This window comes from Cydia splendana, chromosome 15 (genome assembly GCF_910591565.1).
Source record: "Cydia splendana chromosome 15, ilCydSple1.2, whole genome shotgun sequence".
NCBI lineage: Eukaryota > Metazoa > Arthropoda > Insecta > Lepidoptera > Tortricidae > Cydia > Cydia splendana.
The window spans coordinates 12,278,272-12,295,615 of record NC_085974.1 but is presented as its reverse complement, the minus strand read 5'-3'; the positions used below and the strand labels follow the sequence as shown (position 1 = coordinate 12,295,615).

At 38.5% G+C, this 17,344-nt stretch overlaps 1 protein-coding gene across 1 annotated transcript in view; it reads right to left on the bottom strand.

The window, feature by feature from the left end:
• Positions 1-17,344, bottom strand: part of LOC134797666 (polypeptide N-acetylgalactosaminyltransferase 5) — a 68,759-nt gene that overhangs the window by 37,871 nt on the left and 13,544 nt on the right. The window contains exon 3 of the mRNA XM_063770008.1: positions 15,543-15,672. Coding sequence (XP_063626078.1) covers positions 15,543-15,672 — 130 coding nt within the window. The remainder of the gene's footprint in view (positions 1-15,542; positions 15,673-17,344) is intronic.

Genomic DNA, 17,344 nt, shown 5'->3' with positions numbered 1-17,344 from the left:
CCTGAAGGGCTCACGTACATGATTTCCCTTCGGGGCCTGGTACTGGACAACCTATGTGGCTTGGTTGTTGATAGCCTTTGTGGCTTGATACATGATCGCCTGAAGGGCTCACATACAGGATCGCCTGAAGGGCTCACAAACATGATCGCCTGAAGGGCTCACATACATGATTTGCCTTCGGGGCCTGGTACTAGACAGCCTTAGTGGCTTGATTGTTGATAGCCTTTGCGGCTTGATACATGAACGCCTGAGGCGCTCACATACATGATCGCCTGAGGGGCTCACCTACATGATCGCCTGAGGGGCTCACATACATGATCGCCTGAGGGGCTCACATACATTATCGCCTGAGGGGCTCACATACATGATCGCCTGAGGGGCTCACATACATTATCGCCTGAGGGGCTCACATACATGATCGCCTGAGGGGCTCACATACATGATCGTCTGAGGGGCTCACATACATTATCGCCTGAGGGGCTCACATACATGATCGCCTGAGGGGCTCACATACATTATCGCCTGAGGGGCTCACATACATGATCCCCTGAGTGGCTTACATACATGATCGCCTCAAGGGCTCACATTATCGCCTGAAGTGTCTTACACAGCTGAACCAACGCTTAATGAGCGCACATATTCGCCTGAAAGAGCTCATCCAAATGAGATAGTACTTTATTAGATCGTGAAAGTGACTTAGCGAGTATTTTTGAATTTGTTGAGAACCCCATGCCTGGTACTTAGCGAGTATTACTTGCAAAAGAATTTAGTAATTAATTAATACGTAAATTATATGTACGCTTAGCGAGCTCAAGAATATGATCACCTTTGCAAGACCAGTTTAAGAATTGATTTAGCGAACTTATATAGTATCTACAGATCAGCGAAGTTAAAATAGTGAGTTCGGAAGATGATATTTATGATGAGGCTTAAAGAGCTACTTGACAAGAACCAAATTAATATGGGACCAACTTGGAGGTAACTCCTTTCAAACAAAAAAAAGAATTACTCAAATCGGACTACGGATGTCGGACTAATCGGTGAACCTTGAAGAAGGAAGGAAGGAAGGAGTAATCGGTGAAGTTTTTGTAATAAAATGACAATTGACGATATTATAATATTATTATATCTGCTTAAAGAACTGACGATTGGAGAACATGATATTTATTTAAGAAAACTGGAAATTTACAATATAAACCTGGTTTTGAACCATAACGGAACTATCACTTGAGAGCTGACGATTAAGATTGATTTACCAGCTCGTAATAGTCGCAATGATCTGACAATTTTGATGCATAAAATGGCATTACGAATATGACACCAAGAAAATACATTTTGATGTAGCCTAAAGAGCCTAAAACATCGGAAGATGAATTGTGGAACTGACCAAGTCGGTTGGTTTTGTTTTCTTATTTTTTAGCACAGTTAACATCGCGTCCAGCGAAGTCGTTGAGCACAACTGGCTACCTACGTCACGAATCCCTCGGTGCAAGGAGTACGAGGACAAGAGTTCTGTGGTGCTGATTGCTGACCTTCGGGGGCGAAGGTGTTTTTTTCATCAGGAGGCCGAACTGATAACCGATAATGATCTTTCGCGTGTGAAGCCTAACAATCGGTATTAGAAATGGTCACCTCACTATATCGCGGCAAGGACTGACAGATGAGCATCGCCGCAATGGCGGCGTCGTAGGTCAAGCTTCCCAAGTTATGTCTGTTTTATTGTATTAAATCCTTAATGTAGGGTATGCTTGTAACTAAGATTAGGGTAGTTTTAAGTTCTTATCAATAAACAGTTAGCTTCCGACTGCAGACTTTCATTGACGTTGTATTGTTTTCTTCCCCCTTATATATAAATAATTGACCCTCTGCTTTAGACCCATTTAAGTCCTGCTAAATAATAGCTTTGTAATAAGAAAACCCTTCACCTTGGCAATACAAGTACTCAATACTACTTATATAGGTATACAACAAATGGGAGTTGGAGTTGATACTATGTTTATATAATAGAAACATAGTACCAATATTTCATACATAAAAAGGTACAACTTAATAATAAATTAATACTACAACATTACAAAAGGTAATAAATACCTAAGCAATCTATGCAATGCACACATTTTATTTTCTCATCGGCGCGGCGTCGGCACTGGTTAACAACTATTAATAAAAACTTAGGCCTACTATTATTTTAATCTATTTGTTACTAACTATATACATTTTTTTTTTTTTTTTTTTTACTCTATTCCACCCCCCGTAATCTTTTCTCCCTTCTAAATGCCCTTTTAGCGCGTTCGCTGCCTTCTGCGGAAGGTATTAGACTTTGGGTTTTGGGTGGGTCTGCCGAGCATCCTTCGGATCCTTCCGAAGCAGAATCAAACTCGCTTTCATCTGCTGACCCTTCCTTTGCTGAACTTACGGGCTCCTTTGGCGGTGACGGAGGATTAGCGCCCGTGCTTTCCGTGTGTCCTTCGGACGATGAACTAGGGCCTGCTAAGGAAAACCTTGTGCGGCGCACGGGTATTATTTGGTCCGCGTGTCTACGACAGCTAGTCCCCCCGCCTAAATTTATTTTGTAGGACACCGGTCCCGTTCTTTCCCCAATGTTACCCGGAGTCCATTTGCCTCCGCGAGTCGAATAATCCCTTGCCAGTACTGCGTCTCCTAACTGAAATTCCCTATCGCGACCGCCGGCTGCCTCCACCTGCCGTTGCTGTGCCCTGCGCACGACCTCAGCGGTCTCGGGTCGCAGTGCGTCGAGCCGGTTGCGCAGGCGTCGACCGAGTAACGCGACTGCGGGCGATACGCCAGTACTCGCGTGTTCACAGTTTCTGTATTGAAAAAGAAACTTATGTAGACCTGTTACAAGATCTTGTCCCCTGTACAATGCCTTTTTTAAAGCCTTTTTTACTGACTTTACAGTGTTTTCTGCCGCCCCATTGGTTTGTGGTCTGTACGGGGCGGAGGTGGTATGTTTAATCAAGTTGTTTGCGCAATATTGTTTAAAATCTTCGCTTTGGAACGGGGGTCCATTGTCAGTCACTAATTGTCGTGGAAGACCAAATCTCGCAAAAAGGGATCTTAGGAACGTTATTGTATCTTTTGCTGACGTACTACGGATCTCTTCCGCCTCCAACCACTTAGAATGCGCGTCTACTAACACAATATAATACTTTCCATTAAATTGTGCGAAATCCGCATGCAAACGCTGCCACACCGTGTCGGGGAACTCCCAGGGGTGTAGGCTGGCCCGCGGGGGGGCGTCGCGCACACTGCAACACGCGTCACATTCCTTGGCTATTGTTTCGATATCTTTATCAATGGATGGCCAGTAAACATAATTACGCGCGATCGATTTCATTTTAACTACTCCTAAATGGCCTTCATGAATTTCCGACAACAATTTTTTTTGGTATTTCGGTGGAATAACTATTCTATATTTATAAACAATGCACCCATGTTGTAAATTTAAGTCTGCTCTTCTAAAATAAAATGGTTTCACCTGTTCATCGTCACATCGTTCTGGCCAACCGAACAAAATAAAACCTACCACTTTACTAAGTATCGAATCTTTCTTCGTTTCTATTGCTACTTCTTTAAAACTTATCGGTAAAGTCTCATCCGTAAAAAATAAATAGTGACAATCGTCTTCCTCCCTTACCCTCTGTGACTTACCCTGTAACGGCAAGCGCGAGAGTGCGTCTGCGGTCACGTTATTTTTTGAAGTGACGTACTCAATTTGAAATTCATATGCAGCCAACTTTGCCGCCCATCGCTGCAGCCTGCTTGCTGCCGTTTGAGGAATACCCCCTTTTGGCCCAAAAATATAAGTCAAAGGCTTATGGTCCGTTTTCAGTATGAATTGCCTACCAAATAAATATTGGTGATGTTTTTGTACTCCATAAAAAATTGCTAGTGCTTCTTTGTCTAGCTGACTATAATTTTTTTCGGCATCTGTCAGCGTTCTCGAAGCACAGCTGATTGGCATTTCGGTACCGTCGGCAAACTTGTGTGTTAAAATCGCCCCAATGCCATAAGCACTACTGTCTACCGATAAAATTAAGGGCAACTTTGGGTCATAATGTGTTAAAACTTTGTCGCTACTTAATAATGATTTTATTTTGTTAAACGAAATTTCACAACTTTCATTCCACTCCCACGTGACCTCTTTTTTTAATAAATTGTATAGAGGATGTAATAGAGTGCTTAAATTAGGCAAAAATTTACCATAATAGTTAACCAGTCCCAAAAACGCTTTTAATTGAGTAACATTGCCCGGTCGCGGCGCATTTGAAATAGCTACTATTTTTGACTCATCGGGATGCAACCCGTGTCGGTCGATCACAAATCCAAGATATGAAACACTTTTTTGTAAGAATTTACATTTATCAATTTTTACAGTTAGACCCATTTCGGCCAGTCTTTCGATTACCGCTCGCAGATTTTTAATATGTGTCTCTCTATCCTTGCCTGTAACACAAATATCATCTAAAAACACTACCGTATTTGGTAAACCTCGCAACGTTTCTTCCATAATTTTCTGGAATTTTTCAGGCACGCAACTCAACCCGTACGGAGTTCTTTTATAAACATACGTTCCAATATGAGTAGATATTGCCGTCGCCGCCTGAGATTTTTCTTCCAACGGTACCTGCATATAGGCTCTAGTCAGATCTATTTTTGAATATTCTTGTCCCCCGCTTAAAGCTGCGAACAACTCATCAATACGGGGGAGGGGATAATAGTCCCTTTTGAGTTTTGGGTTGATGGTGGTTTTATAATCCCCACAGATCCTAATTTCTCCCGATGGTTTAATCACGGGTACTATAGGAGTACCATAGTCTGACTGATCTACCGGGTATATAGAACCTTCCTGCTCCATTCGCGCGATCTCCCTCTCGACGGCCGCGCGCAGCGCGAGCGGCACGGGCCGAGCGCGTATGAAAACCGGTTCATTATCTGCGAGTTGTAATCGAATGGACTTTTTACACTTTCCTAAACCATCTGTAAACACTTGTGGAAATTCTCGAGTTAACTCGTTGACAAATCGATTCTGAACAACATTATCCTCGTCTGTCTCAATATTGTGTATGTCAAAGTACTTAATATTGAAACGACGAATCCACGATCTACCTAGTATTGGGCGGCTACCATTTTTAATAACATACAACTTTAAATCTCTTTCCGTAACATTATTTATAGATGCAGTTAATACAATATAGCCCACCGATTTGATCACCGAGCCTGCATATGCATTAAGTTTAATATCATCATTAAACAAAGGATAATCCGGGAAATAACGTAAATAATCCACTTCATTGATGGCAGAAATTCGAGCACCAGTGTCCACTTCAAACTTAATCACCGAACTGTCAATTGTAACGTCTACAAAAAATGGTTTTTCTCCTTCCGCGCACACCCGGATGTGATAAAAATCACTATCGGACTCCTCCGACTCCTCCTCCATAAAAAAATGTCTCCTATTTTGCCCCTTATTATCAGGCAACTTACACATACTTTTCAGGTGTCCTTTACGTTGACACTTATCACAATTATATTGTTTAAAACGGCACTTATCTGGTCGGTGTTGTTTACCACATCGCCAACAAGCCGCCGCCGCTGCCGCCGACGCCGCCGTCGCGGGCGCGCCGGGCCGCGCTCCCCGCACGGCGTGCAGGCCCTCGCCCGCCGCGCCGCCGCCGCCGAGCCCGCCAGCGGGCGCGCCGCCGGTGCTCGCGCTCGCGCCGCTGCCACTCGCACCGCCTGCACTCGCACTCATGCCCCCGCGCACACCACTAGCACTCGCCTCCGCATGTTTCTCAGCCGCCTCTAACGCCAGAGCTAGCTCCACCGCCTTTTTGTATGTGATATTGGTTTCCGCGAATAACCGCGATCTCATATCATCACTCGCCAATCCGGACACAAACTGATCTCTTAAGTTTTCCTCTAATGTAGTACCAAAAACACAGGTTACAGCTAAATGTTTTAAATTTTGTAAATAATCCGATAACGATTCGCCCACTCGTTGTCTACGTAATCTAAAAACATGGCGTTCGGCGATAACCGACCGCTTGGGCTCAAGATGATTTGTCATTAATTGTTCCAACTCCGCAAACGTTTTGTCCTCCGGATTAGCAGGCGCGCACAGATCACACATTAAATTATATGTGGGTTCACCGACTAATGTTATTAACGTTGCCACTTTCAATTCTGTTTTGATTTCGTTGAGTAATATAAATTGCTTTACGCGGCGTATATAATTTAACCACTGCTTCGACTGTAAATCGAAAGGTTCCACTTTACCGATCGGCATTTTGACTCCGCGTATCGATATTTATCACTGATTTTAAAATATTTGCTATCTAAAACGGTTAAATTCCCGAGTCGTCGCCATGATGGTTTGATGGTGATTGCTGTTTTACCTTTAACAATATGAACCGTTTTTAAAAGGAACAAAAATCCCAACGTAAACGTGCGAGTATTATATTAAAAGAGACGACTCATCTTTATTAGGTGTAGGCAATAATGGCGCCTCATATGCGGGAAACGACATATTTATGGTAAAATGGGGGAAATGAACTCCCGATGCAAATATATTTGGACGTGAGTAGAATCGACCATGTGTGCAACAGGGTTGGTAAGAACTGGAGTCTTATGTTATGATTCTTCAGAAGAACTCTATTCAGTATTCAAAGGTTCCTTGGCATTATGCTGAGTGGAGACCATTTCAGAAACGCTTTATAACCAATCTATGTCAGTGTTATTAGTTAAGTTTAAATTAAGCGTTTTTGAATAAAGCATCTTCTTCTTCTTCTTCAGTTTACCAGTACCAATACCAAGTACTACTGTGCACTTAGAAAACTTCCGTCTTTTATTATAAAATATATTTTATTAAAAAAATAAGTCGGAGTAAAGTAAGAATTGATTTTTACCTGACAGCGCAACGCACAGGAGGGTAACGTATTATGTCGAGTGGGGTCATTTAGTAGGGATTTGAAAATAATATTTGAAGGTATTTGAATATTTAAAACTTAGTCAATAATTTACAGGCTTATTTGAACAACACAAAAAACTAATGAACATTGTTGTTATTGAAATACTTTGTGTATATCTTGGTAAGAAACTAACAGAACGACGTAGCCTATTCTAGACCTTAGCAATTACCATTAAGAGAATGCCAAACTTGCCAAAGACATAATTCTCTAGTATACAAAGTGAGAATATTTCTCTGGAAAGTGTTAAAGTCGTAAAAGTAATTAGATAAATGGCTGCTTACTTTATAATGTTATTATGAAATTATGAATTAAAATGATAATTAAAACATTCGTTGGTATTTTCACTTTTTCTTAATGATGGTAAAATAATACTTCTACCCAAAAAATATAGTACAATGCTTGACTTACACTCCATACTTTACTTTGTCTGATTAAAACTATTACTGTAGTAGACTATTATTCAGTTTTACTTCCATAAATCTTTCAAATACGCAATCGCATCATGCTTTTAGACTTAAAAGAAAGTTCAAATAGATACGTTCCTCAGTTTGTTTATTATTATGTGTTCGCTGAGTGTTCTGGGCCTATAATAGTCAATCAACCTTGGGAAAATTAGGACCGCCAGTGCATTTGGTATATTTAAGCTTAAATTATTACAGTAGGCATCTAAAACTATTCTTAATTTAAAGTGTTGGGATAAAATCGCGGCTCAAGGGGGATAGAGTGTGACAACAAGAATTAAAATGAAATTGCAGACGAAATCCGATTTCAGCATAAATCGTCTGCAATAACCGAAAGGGCCAATGATGATATAAACACAATCAAGTTGAAATTGAACACGGTTTGAAAAGTCTTCCATCGCCCATCGCCCACACTGTTAACTGTCCATCGGTGGACCTTATTACGAAAGGCATAAGGTCCACTAATGGACAGTTAAAAGTGTTGCTGTTTGTACTTACTTGCAAAAAATAATTAAACTACCTCGTGAAGTCGCTGCCCCAATATTACAGGGTTCTATGTTTCACTTTTATCGAACTGAAATTTGAACATTGTCAAGGTGACATTAGGTCGAATTTCAACTACAGTAGAGTCCGGTTATAACGACGCTCAAGGGACCGCTGATATTACGTCGTACTAACCGGACGTCGCACTAAACGAACTGCCAATTTAAATATATTTTTTAAACAAAATAATTACTTACATCATTTTGTAGTTATTAATACATATGCGATAATCAAAGAAAAAAAACATTTCAATTAAAATATTTATTTACGTTAGTATTACGTTTTGTCTTCAATGGAGAGACTTTTGTGTGTTTAGAAGAAGGTACTTTTGTAGACAACGCGTAAGACTCATCATCCGCAAATTACTCGAATCCCGTAAAATAAAAATCTAAAAATCTAATCAAGATGACAATCGTACATCGACAATCAAAAAAGTAAAAAGCATTTCAATTTTCACTCAAGCTTTTATCGCTGACTGTGTACTTATGTTTCAACAAGTAACTTATTGTCAATTCTTACAAATTGAGTCAATTCTTACAAACCCAAACTCAATTAGGATGGGTTTTGTCACACAGTTACTATGGCCACCTCCTGAGTCCATCATCAGATCAGCTCGAAGGTACAGAAATATTGCATTGTCACCCAACTAAGATAATCGTGTATATGAAGTTTAAGCTCAATTAAATAATGGGATTTAGGTTTTATATTGTTTGCAAGATTACGAAAAGTCACATGACTATTTCATCTTGCTGCATGCGTATAGGCAAAGGGGGGAGAGGAGTTGAGTGCGTTTCTTACCAACAATTTATTTGTAAAAACTACGTCGCTCGTCGTTGTAACCGGACTTGACGGACGGATTTTGTGTCAATTTCCGTCGTCAAAAGCGGTCGGTCGCTATAAGCGGAGTCGTTCTAAACGGTTGTACTTTCATAGTAGCTTGTACTAAAACCAAACAAGTGCCTATACCTGCCTATACTTACGTCGCTATAAGCGGTTGGTTGTTATAAGCGAAGTCGTACTAACCGGACTCTACTGTATCTTGAAATTGTAACATAGAACCCTGTAATATTGGGCCAGCGAAGTGTAAACTCATAAAATCCAAATAAAGACCGACTGTTATTTGATCTTTGTAAGTTTTCATTATCTCATAGTTATCGTGTTAAATTACTTTAATAGCGTCATTTGATTCCATCGTCGAGAAGTGAAAAATTGCAAACCGTTTACTCTATCACAAACTCAATTTAACCTGCATCGCTCTGTTAAAAAAACTTATACGTGATTTGCGTGAGCCGATTCAAATTCCTCAAGTCATACAAATCATATGAGTTATCATAAAAAATCGATTAATTTCTGGCTTACACTCAACCAATATGATTTGTAGGCCGTTGCAGTTGTCACGGTAAAACAATGATCTTGAGGTACGTTTTTAGGGTTCCGTGGATAAAATTGTAATGGTTTCCGAGTCTGCCCGTACCTATGTGAGACGAACGAGATAAGACAAGCGGCACACATGAGTTAAATTTGGAAGTTGAGCAAGAAATGCACTTTTCACAATAGACAGATACTAAAGTATGGTATTTTTTTAATTCTCCCATTATATAAAAGCCGTAAGTTTGCAATGAATAATGCGCTTTATGTTTCTCCTATATTTATCCAAGTCACTCCAAGTACGGGGACCGGCACGCACAACACAAAGGGTATGGTACGTATACACACTGATTAGTGCGATTTCATACTTCAATTTGCTATTTGTATTTAGTGGCAAAAATGTATGAATTCGCACCAACGATTCGCACTCAACAAGTAAACACAAATCAATGTGTAGACAGGGCCTTAACCGAATTTCAAAAATTGTTATTACGCTGTTCTAAAATCACACAGTGACATATTATTTACATTGGTTGAGTGTCGGGAGAGCACAAAAAAAATACTTTAAGGAAAAACTGGCTAAAAACGACACTGTGTAATAAATACTTAAATCTGATAACATATATCAATATGCTAATATCATGTCTGCACTGTCTGCAGTTACTGATTTATCATCATTATCATCAAGATTCCAAAATACAAACGACGATATTTATGACTAAAGGCATTTTTCGTTAGGTCGTAGCAAATATACACTAACCTTCTGCAAAAAAAGAAACATTACCTCTTGGTAAATGGACTCTTGTTCATCCAACAATCATGTGATCAAATCTTAATTGCCTTTATATTTATTTTCGCGCTGTGTACGAAAAATTACACGTGATTGCTACAACACCCTCCCCCGTCCTGATCATATGTGTTAGAAATATAAGATAATTTATATCATTATTATTGACAAAACACTTTTAGCCATCAAACTATTTCTATTTTGATACCAGTTGATAAAAATACGGTCATTGATTAGCCTTTTACCACAGTATTGCATTGCGGCATCCGGTGTAATATGTCCTGTGTTGTTATAATACTAATTAACCTAATAAGTAATTTAATGTAAGATAAACATATATCATAACTAATAAAATAATAAGAAAAGAATTTACAAATGTTTAAAAGTGGTAATAAATGTAATCTTTGTTTAAATAGACGAATGTTGAGACAAATGATTGTCTTCGGCAGGCAATATGGCGTCGTGTGTGTAAAATTACGGCTGTGTTGTTTTGGTTAAAAATATATTATTGTACTAAGCAGTGAATAGTGGTTTAATTGTATTATCTTAGAAGTGACACGGAACATCTACGTCCAATATAAAGGTGTAGTATTGGCATTTTAACCGCGCTTTGACCGGTACCTTACGTGTGCACAGAAAATCAAAAATATTTTCTAGTGCAAAACTATAATTCCTACTACACAAAGTGTGATCAGCCCAAGATTTTTTTGAATTTCTCGCCATACATTTGGGTAAAATTTCAGTAGCCAAACTCTAGCATTGGAGAGATACTGAACAATCTTACAATATAAATAATAAACAGCTAAATTAGAATATGTTTCATAAAAGCATCAAATGAAGTTACATACAAGCATCAAATTATCTTAAATACATAGCAAAGTTGTAGGTACATTCTGTCCTTAAGTTGATGTTTAAATTTATCAGTCTTCTGTTATTAAAGATCTGTTTTCAACCTCGTGAATTGCACTTCAATTAGATATTACATATAGGTACTTACCTATATATGTAGAAAGGAAGTTAGGAATACATAAATATATACAGATATATAATAATTCTGGTTATGGTTGGAGTTGGTGTTGAAAATATGCTAGTACCTCTTATAGAAACAATTTAGATAATGAGGTACCTATACAAGCTCATTTTAAATTTATGTCCTACCCATCACTAACTAGAAGTCCATAAGTTGTTAATAGTAACAGGAAGGTAGTTCGTCTTCACTGTGTTGATTATGTTGAAATCCTGTCGACTACTTAAATACTTACTAGACTAGCCTATGGCCTAGCATTATGATTGTGTATAGAAAAATAGAGTCAGCAGTCGCATATAGTTTCACGATTTTCATTATCTTTACTTTCAAATTTATGGGTATTACTGATAAGTGATAACCATCTTTAAATTGACTTGGTTGGTGAAATAATTATTCAGATTTATATTTTTACCTATAGTTTTTTTTTATATCAGCTATAGGTACTTTTGACAGTAGACAAAGTTCCAGTGGAAGGTATAGTGCTATAGCACCATGTTGAATTCAAGAATTAAATACATTTTCAGTAATAATCAAGCTTAAATGATTAGCAATTACCTATACATATGATATGTTTTAAAATAAAAAGTTTGTACTTTAATAAATTAGAATAGTACTTTTGTCTCTGAGCCGTTCTATATAATTTGTATTTTACAATTTAAGTTACGACAATTACCGCAAATAGTCAAGAGCTCATTTAGTTACTATGATATACCTAAATTACAAAATGTAATGTCTATTTGAGCACAAATTATATAGTGCCAATAGAGGCGCACTATACCAGCATTATTATGGTCAAAGAAATTGTTACGACTGGAAACGTAAAAGACGTGATCATTTGAGACTCAATAATAATCTAATTACAACAATTTTGACAGCGAATGTATCTGAATTTGTGTGGGGATATGCAAACAAACAACAAAGATTTATTTACAGGCAACTTTTACAGTATGACTATTCAGCAGTTGTTCAATTAGCACTAGTGCCTAGATCCAAATTGGATTTATAACATAAATTTTATACTTTATAATGTTTTTATAGTAGACTGAGTAAAGGTTCTAGAGTTCTCGATCCGAAAATACATACAATAATGTTAACCCAGCAGATTAGATAAAACTGTGGATAGGTCTAGGCTCTAATTTTGAGCCTGGTTCTGAAAATTAATGTTGTTACTCGGAGAGGCAGTGAATAAAAGTATTCTCTTTATTAAACTATAATTATTGGAAGAGATCCCTGAAAGCGATAAGTTCGCCTTTGTACCAATGATGTGTGCTCTTTCATGTTTTATGTTTCTTTTTGTACAATAAAGTATTTTACTACTACTGCTACTATTATTGTACAACTATAATTTACAAATTGTATACATGAAATTCATATTCATGACGCGATGCACACGTGTTTCATTTTAGTTTAAGTTATTGCTAACGCAATTCCTACCAAAGTTTAACAGATATATATTAATATATCTTTGTGTATGTTTCATAAGTACAGTGTAAAATGTTTAATGATTTACATGTCGGAATTGAGTGCATACGTCTGAGTGCTGAAACGATATGGTTGGAGGCCGCTGCATCAAGTGTGTGTGCACAGTAGCTGGAAGATAACTCACCACCACTTCACTGCGCTTAGTTGAACTGGGTGCTAAGACGACATGGTTGGAGGCCGCTGCATCCAATGTGTGTGCGCAGTAGCTGGAAGATAACTCACCACCACTTCACTGCGCTTAATTTGGCTGAGGCTGCTACGTCCAGCGTGCGTACGCGGTAACAAGATATATTTGAAACGCTTGCTTGAGGCCGATACCCCCTGCGCGGGTACGCGGTAATAAGCGTTAGGACCCTCTGAGGCCGATAGCTCCCTGTGTGAGAACGCGGTAACAGGGGTCACCCATTAAGCTCGCTTGAGGCCGATAGCTCCCTGTGTGAGAACGCGGTAACAAGCAGCACCACTTACGCTTGCATGAGACGGATGCTCCCTGTGCGGGTACGCCGTAACAAGTGTGATAGATCGCCTGAGGCCGATAGCTCCCTGTGTGAGAACGCGGTAACAGGGATCACCAAGTAAACTTGCTTGAACCTGATAGCTCCCTGTGCGAAAACGCGGTAACAAACAGCACCACTTAAGCTTGCATGAGACGGATACTCCCTGTGCGGGTACGCCGTAACAAGCTCACCATACAGCCCGTGTCTGTACATTTAATTTGCTAATGTGTAAGTGTGACACTATTAATTTCTGTTTCTGAGTCATCGTACTACGCGCCGAGGATGTTTCAGCTTCGATCGCGCCACTAGGCCACTACACTTACTTCAACTCTCTTGTGGCGAGCGCGCCGCAACCGCTGCAGGGGACAATCGAGTGCGCCGATTTATGGTCAACGTTTCGCTGAAAACTGCCGAATCCGACACAAGACCAGACGATTCAATGGAGGCACGCTATTTTGTCGCCGAAATAGTGTTAACTTTTATGTTTGTTAGTCTGTAAAGTATTTGCAATATAGCCTTGTTGCTTGTCTGATTTAAATTTCAAATTAATAAATAAATAACTGCCAAAAACTGTAAGTACAATCTAATGTATATGACTGGAGACAAGATGTAAAGTCACTGGATTCTATTTATGTTACGTTTAGAAGTACAAATTAGAACAAATTAAATTCTCCCGCTATAGCAGAGGACGATGATTCGATTCCAGTCTGGGGCACTGGAGGCCTTGGTCACTTTTTCTTAGTATATGACATTTATTACAGTTTATGTTACGTTTACCCACATCAAGTTAGCGACTAATTTGTGGTTAAGAATAAGTGTGTAAAAGTGAAGGATATTGTTTTTTACCATTTAAAAAAAAAGACCATGTTATCCCAGTAGTGTTTTGTTAAAATAATACTAAATGTCATACATAGACCAAAACTATTTATTTATTTTTATTATAATAGTCAATATGTGTTTGTGTTTGTAATAAATAGTGATATATCATTGAATGAGGTCATCCAATCTGTTAAGGATGGCCGAAAACGTAACAAGTAACTAGTAAGATTTCTAACTTGCTTTGTTTTTTTTTTGTTTTTATGACATCAAACACTGTAAAAATAAGTTTGTCGCTTAACAGATAAAGCCTTAACGCATGTTTAATTGTTTACATTTGAACTTTAATAGCTGTCAACAAAGTTGAATATTATAACTAACATATTATACTTACGGTTTCATGTGCGGTAGAGTGGTTAATTTCTGTTGGTAATTGTTATCTACTTATACCATACTTTATCATCTTCATGTCGCATGATAGATTGTTTGTTTTGTGTGTATTTAGTAATAGATTTCTTTCATCCTACTAACATTGTGTAAGTTTATCGATTTCCGCTACCTAAAAGTAGTCTGAAAGAGATCGCTTTTTGGAGATAAGACCGCCTGTTGTTTACCTCTACTTCTTTTGCAGGTTTCTTTCTGTATTGTTTTATTGAAGTGTGCAATAAAGAGTATTTATATTGTATTGTATACAATACACCGTGCAATTGTGCAGCGGAATGGGTAACGCATTGGACCGACAATCCAAGGATGTGGGTTCGAGTCCCACGTTGGCCAGAGTTGATCATCGTTGATTTTGTTTCATTATGATTGACATCTGTATTAATAATTTATAGAATACACAGTATTGTCTCATCTTAGTAATTGTAGGACACGTAACTTAATTTTATTTTGTAAGACAAAGATTTGATTATTATTATTATTACCTACGAAGTCCGTGATAAGTAGCATGTCATTGTCATGTTTTATTAGTTATAATTATATTCATTATTTATAATTTTATCTATAAATATCTCAATTTCTTAGGAAATAAATAGCGTATATCTCTATTGCCTAGGGTCAGGCAAAATTCAGGATGGCCGATTGTTAGAAATATAAGATAATTTATATCATTATTATTGACAAAACACTTTTAGCCATCAAACTATTTCTATTTTGATACCAGTTGATAAAAATACGGTCATTGATTAGCCTTTTACCACAGTATTGCATTGCGGCATCCGGTGTAATATATCCTGTGTTGTTATAATACTAATTAACCTAATAAGTAATTTAATGTAAGATAAACATATATCATAACTAATAAAATAATAAGAAAAGAATTTACAAATGTTTAAAAGTGGTAATAAATGTAATCTTTGTTTAAATAGACGAATGTTGAGACAAATGATTGTCTTCGGCAGGCAATATGGCGTCGTGTGTGTAAAATTACGGCTGTGTTGTTTTGGTTAAAAATATATTATTGTACTAAGCAGTGAATAGTGGTTTAATTGTATTATATGTGATATTTTTCTACTTCATTTTTTTTATCATACCTGAATAAAATGATCTTAGATTAAAGCCACTTACTTTTCAAACCGGACGTCCGTAAGCGATCTGTTGAGTGAGATCATATCACTAGCCATCAAGTTGAACTGGTTTTCCTGGAACTTTTCCAGCATCAACTTCTCCTGCTCAATGGGGATGTTCACCGCTTTACCTGTAACAAAATGAGTGTTATAATATAAACTGTCAGTCTGTTATAGTTATAAACTGTTAGCGTAGCGACCCGCCCCGGCTTCACACGGGTAAACAAATCATACACCTAAACCTTCCTCAAGAATCACTTTATTGATAGGTGAAAACTGCATGAAAATCCGTTCAGTAGTTTTTGAGTTTATCGCAAACATACAAACTCACACACAGACAGACGCGGCGGGGGACTTTGTTTTATAAGGTGTAGTGTAGTCATAGAGGTATACTACCACCCCCCACTAGCGTCTTTTGAGCGTCGGCGTCTAATAGCGCTATGGAAAATGGCGTCGCCCCGCAGATTGCGCCAACGTTGCGTCGAGGAGCAGCCATAGAGTTGACTGGACGCCGACGCTCGGGAGACGCTAGTGTGGGGTAGCCCAAATGAAAAAGTGAGCAAATCCTCCATTGGCGGAAGCCGAATACTGACTGGCGTCTTCAGTTTACGCGACTATCCCTGGACCTCTAGGCTACCCTACCACGGCTAATAGGCTGCTTTAAATGCTTTAACCAACTCTTGGGGCTGATATTTAATAAAATAATTTGATTTGTTACCCAAGTTGTAAAAATAGTGTAAATAGATCTCATTTGTTTTCGTTTCGTTACATTACAGACCGTAAATTACGGTATACATTTGATTGATCGTTTGAATTAGTTGTATGTACCAACAGCAACACTCCTAACTGTACATCGGTAGACCTTATTACAAAAGGCTTAAGGTCCACCGATGTACAGTTAACAGTGTGGGCGATTGTACCTAAGCAGTGGGCAATCTAATTAAACTCGCATGCGAGTTGTCGATACGTCTATCTAAGCTTTTAAAGTGAGGTAATTGTAAGTAATTTTCAGATGGAGAGATACCTATTGATCATCCATGGACCTTATATCAATTCAATTAATAGTGTACACTGTACAGTGTACACGTACGATGGCACTTTATTTCCAAACAAAGTGACCTGATTACTTTGCGCTTGAGTGTATAATTCAACTTTTATTACATTGGAAATATAAATGTAATAAAAACGATTCCGTGTCCACATTTCTCACTTCGTTATGGCGTTAAAGTTATCGAAACGAAACGATTATTATCTAAAGTACTTACTTATGTAAAACACACGCGTATCGAATCGAATGAATATGGATATTTACTCTATAAAATGCCCCTTATATAAACTCATGAAGCGTGATTGTTTTTGTTACCCATTAAAAAGACAGCATACATGAATTGTGACATGCTTAGTCAAAAGGCACCAGTTTGTCGGATATTAATTCAAGTTTGCTACAAAATCGGCCTTATTGACAAACCGACCTCCGGTGGTTCGGCCACGTTTGTCGCAGGCCAGACTACGTAGGAAACATATGCCTTAACCTAGCCCTTGACATCCCCCGACCCCAAAAGCGCCCAGACCAAAAAAGCGATGGCTCGATATCGTGAAAGCAGATATGAGCGTAAACGGGCTCACACGAGACGTCGCCCAGGATCGCGCAAAGTGGAGGAAAGCAAGTAGGAAAGCGGATCCTGGCAAAGGCCGAGATAACGCTAGGTAGAAGAAGATTGACAAACCGACAAAGTGATACTGATACCTTTTCCTGAGAACGTTACTAGAAGAATCTCGGGTGGGCTAACTAATCTAACTTTT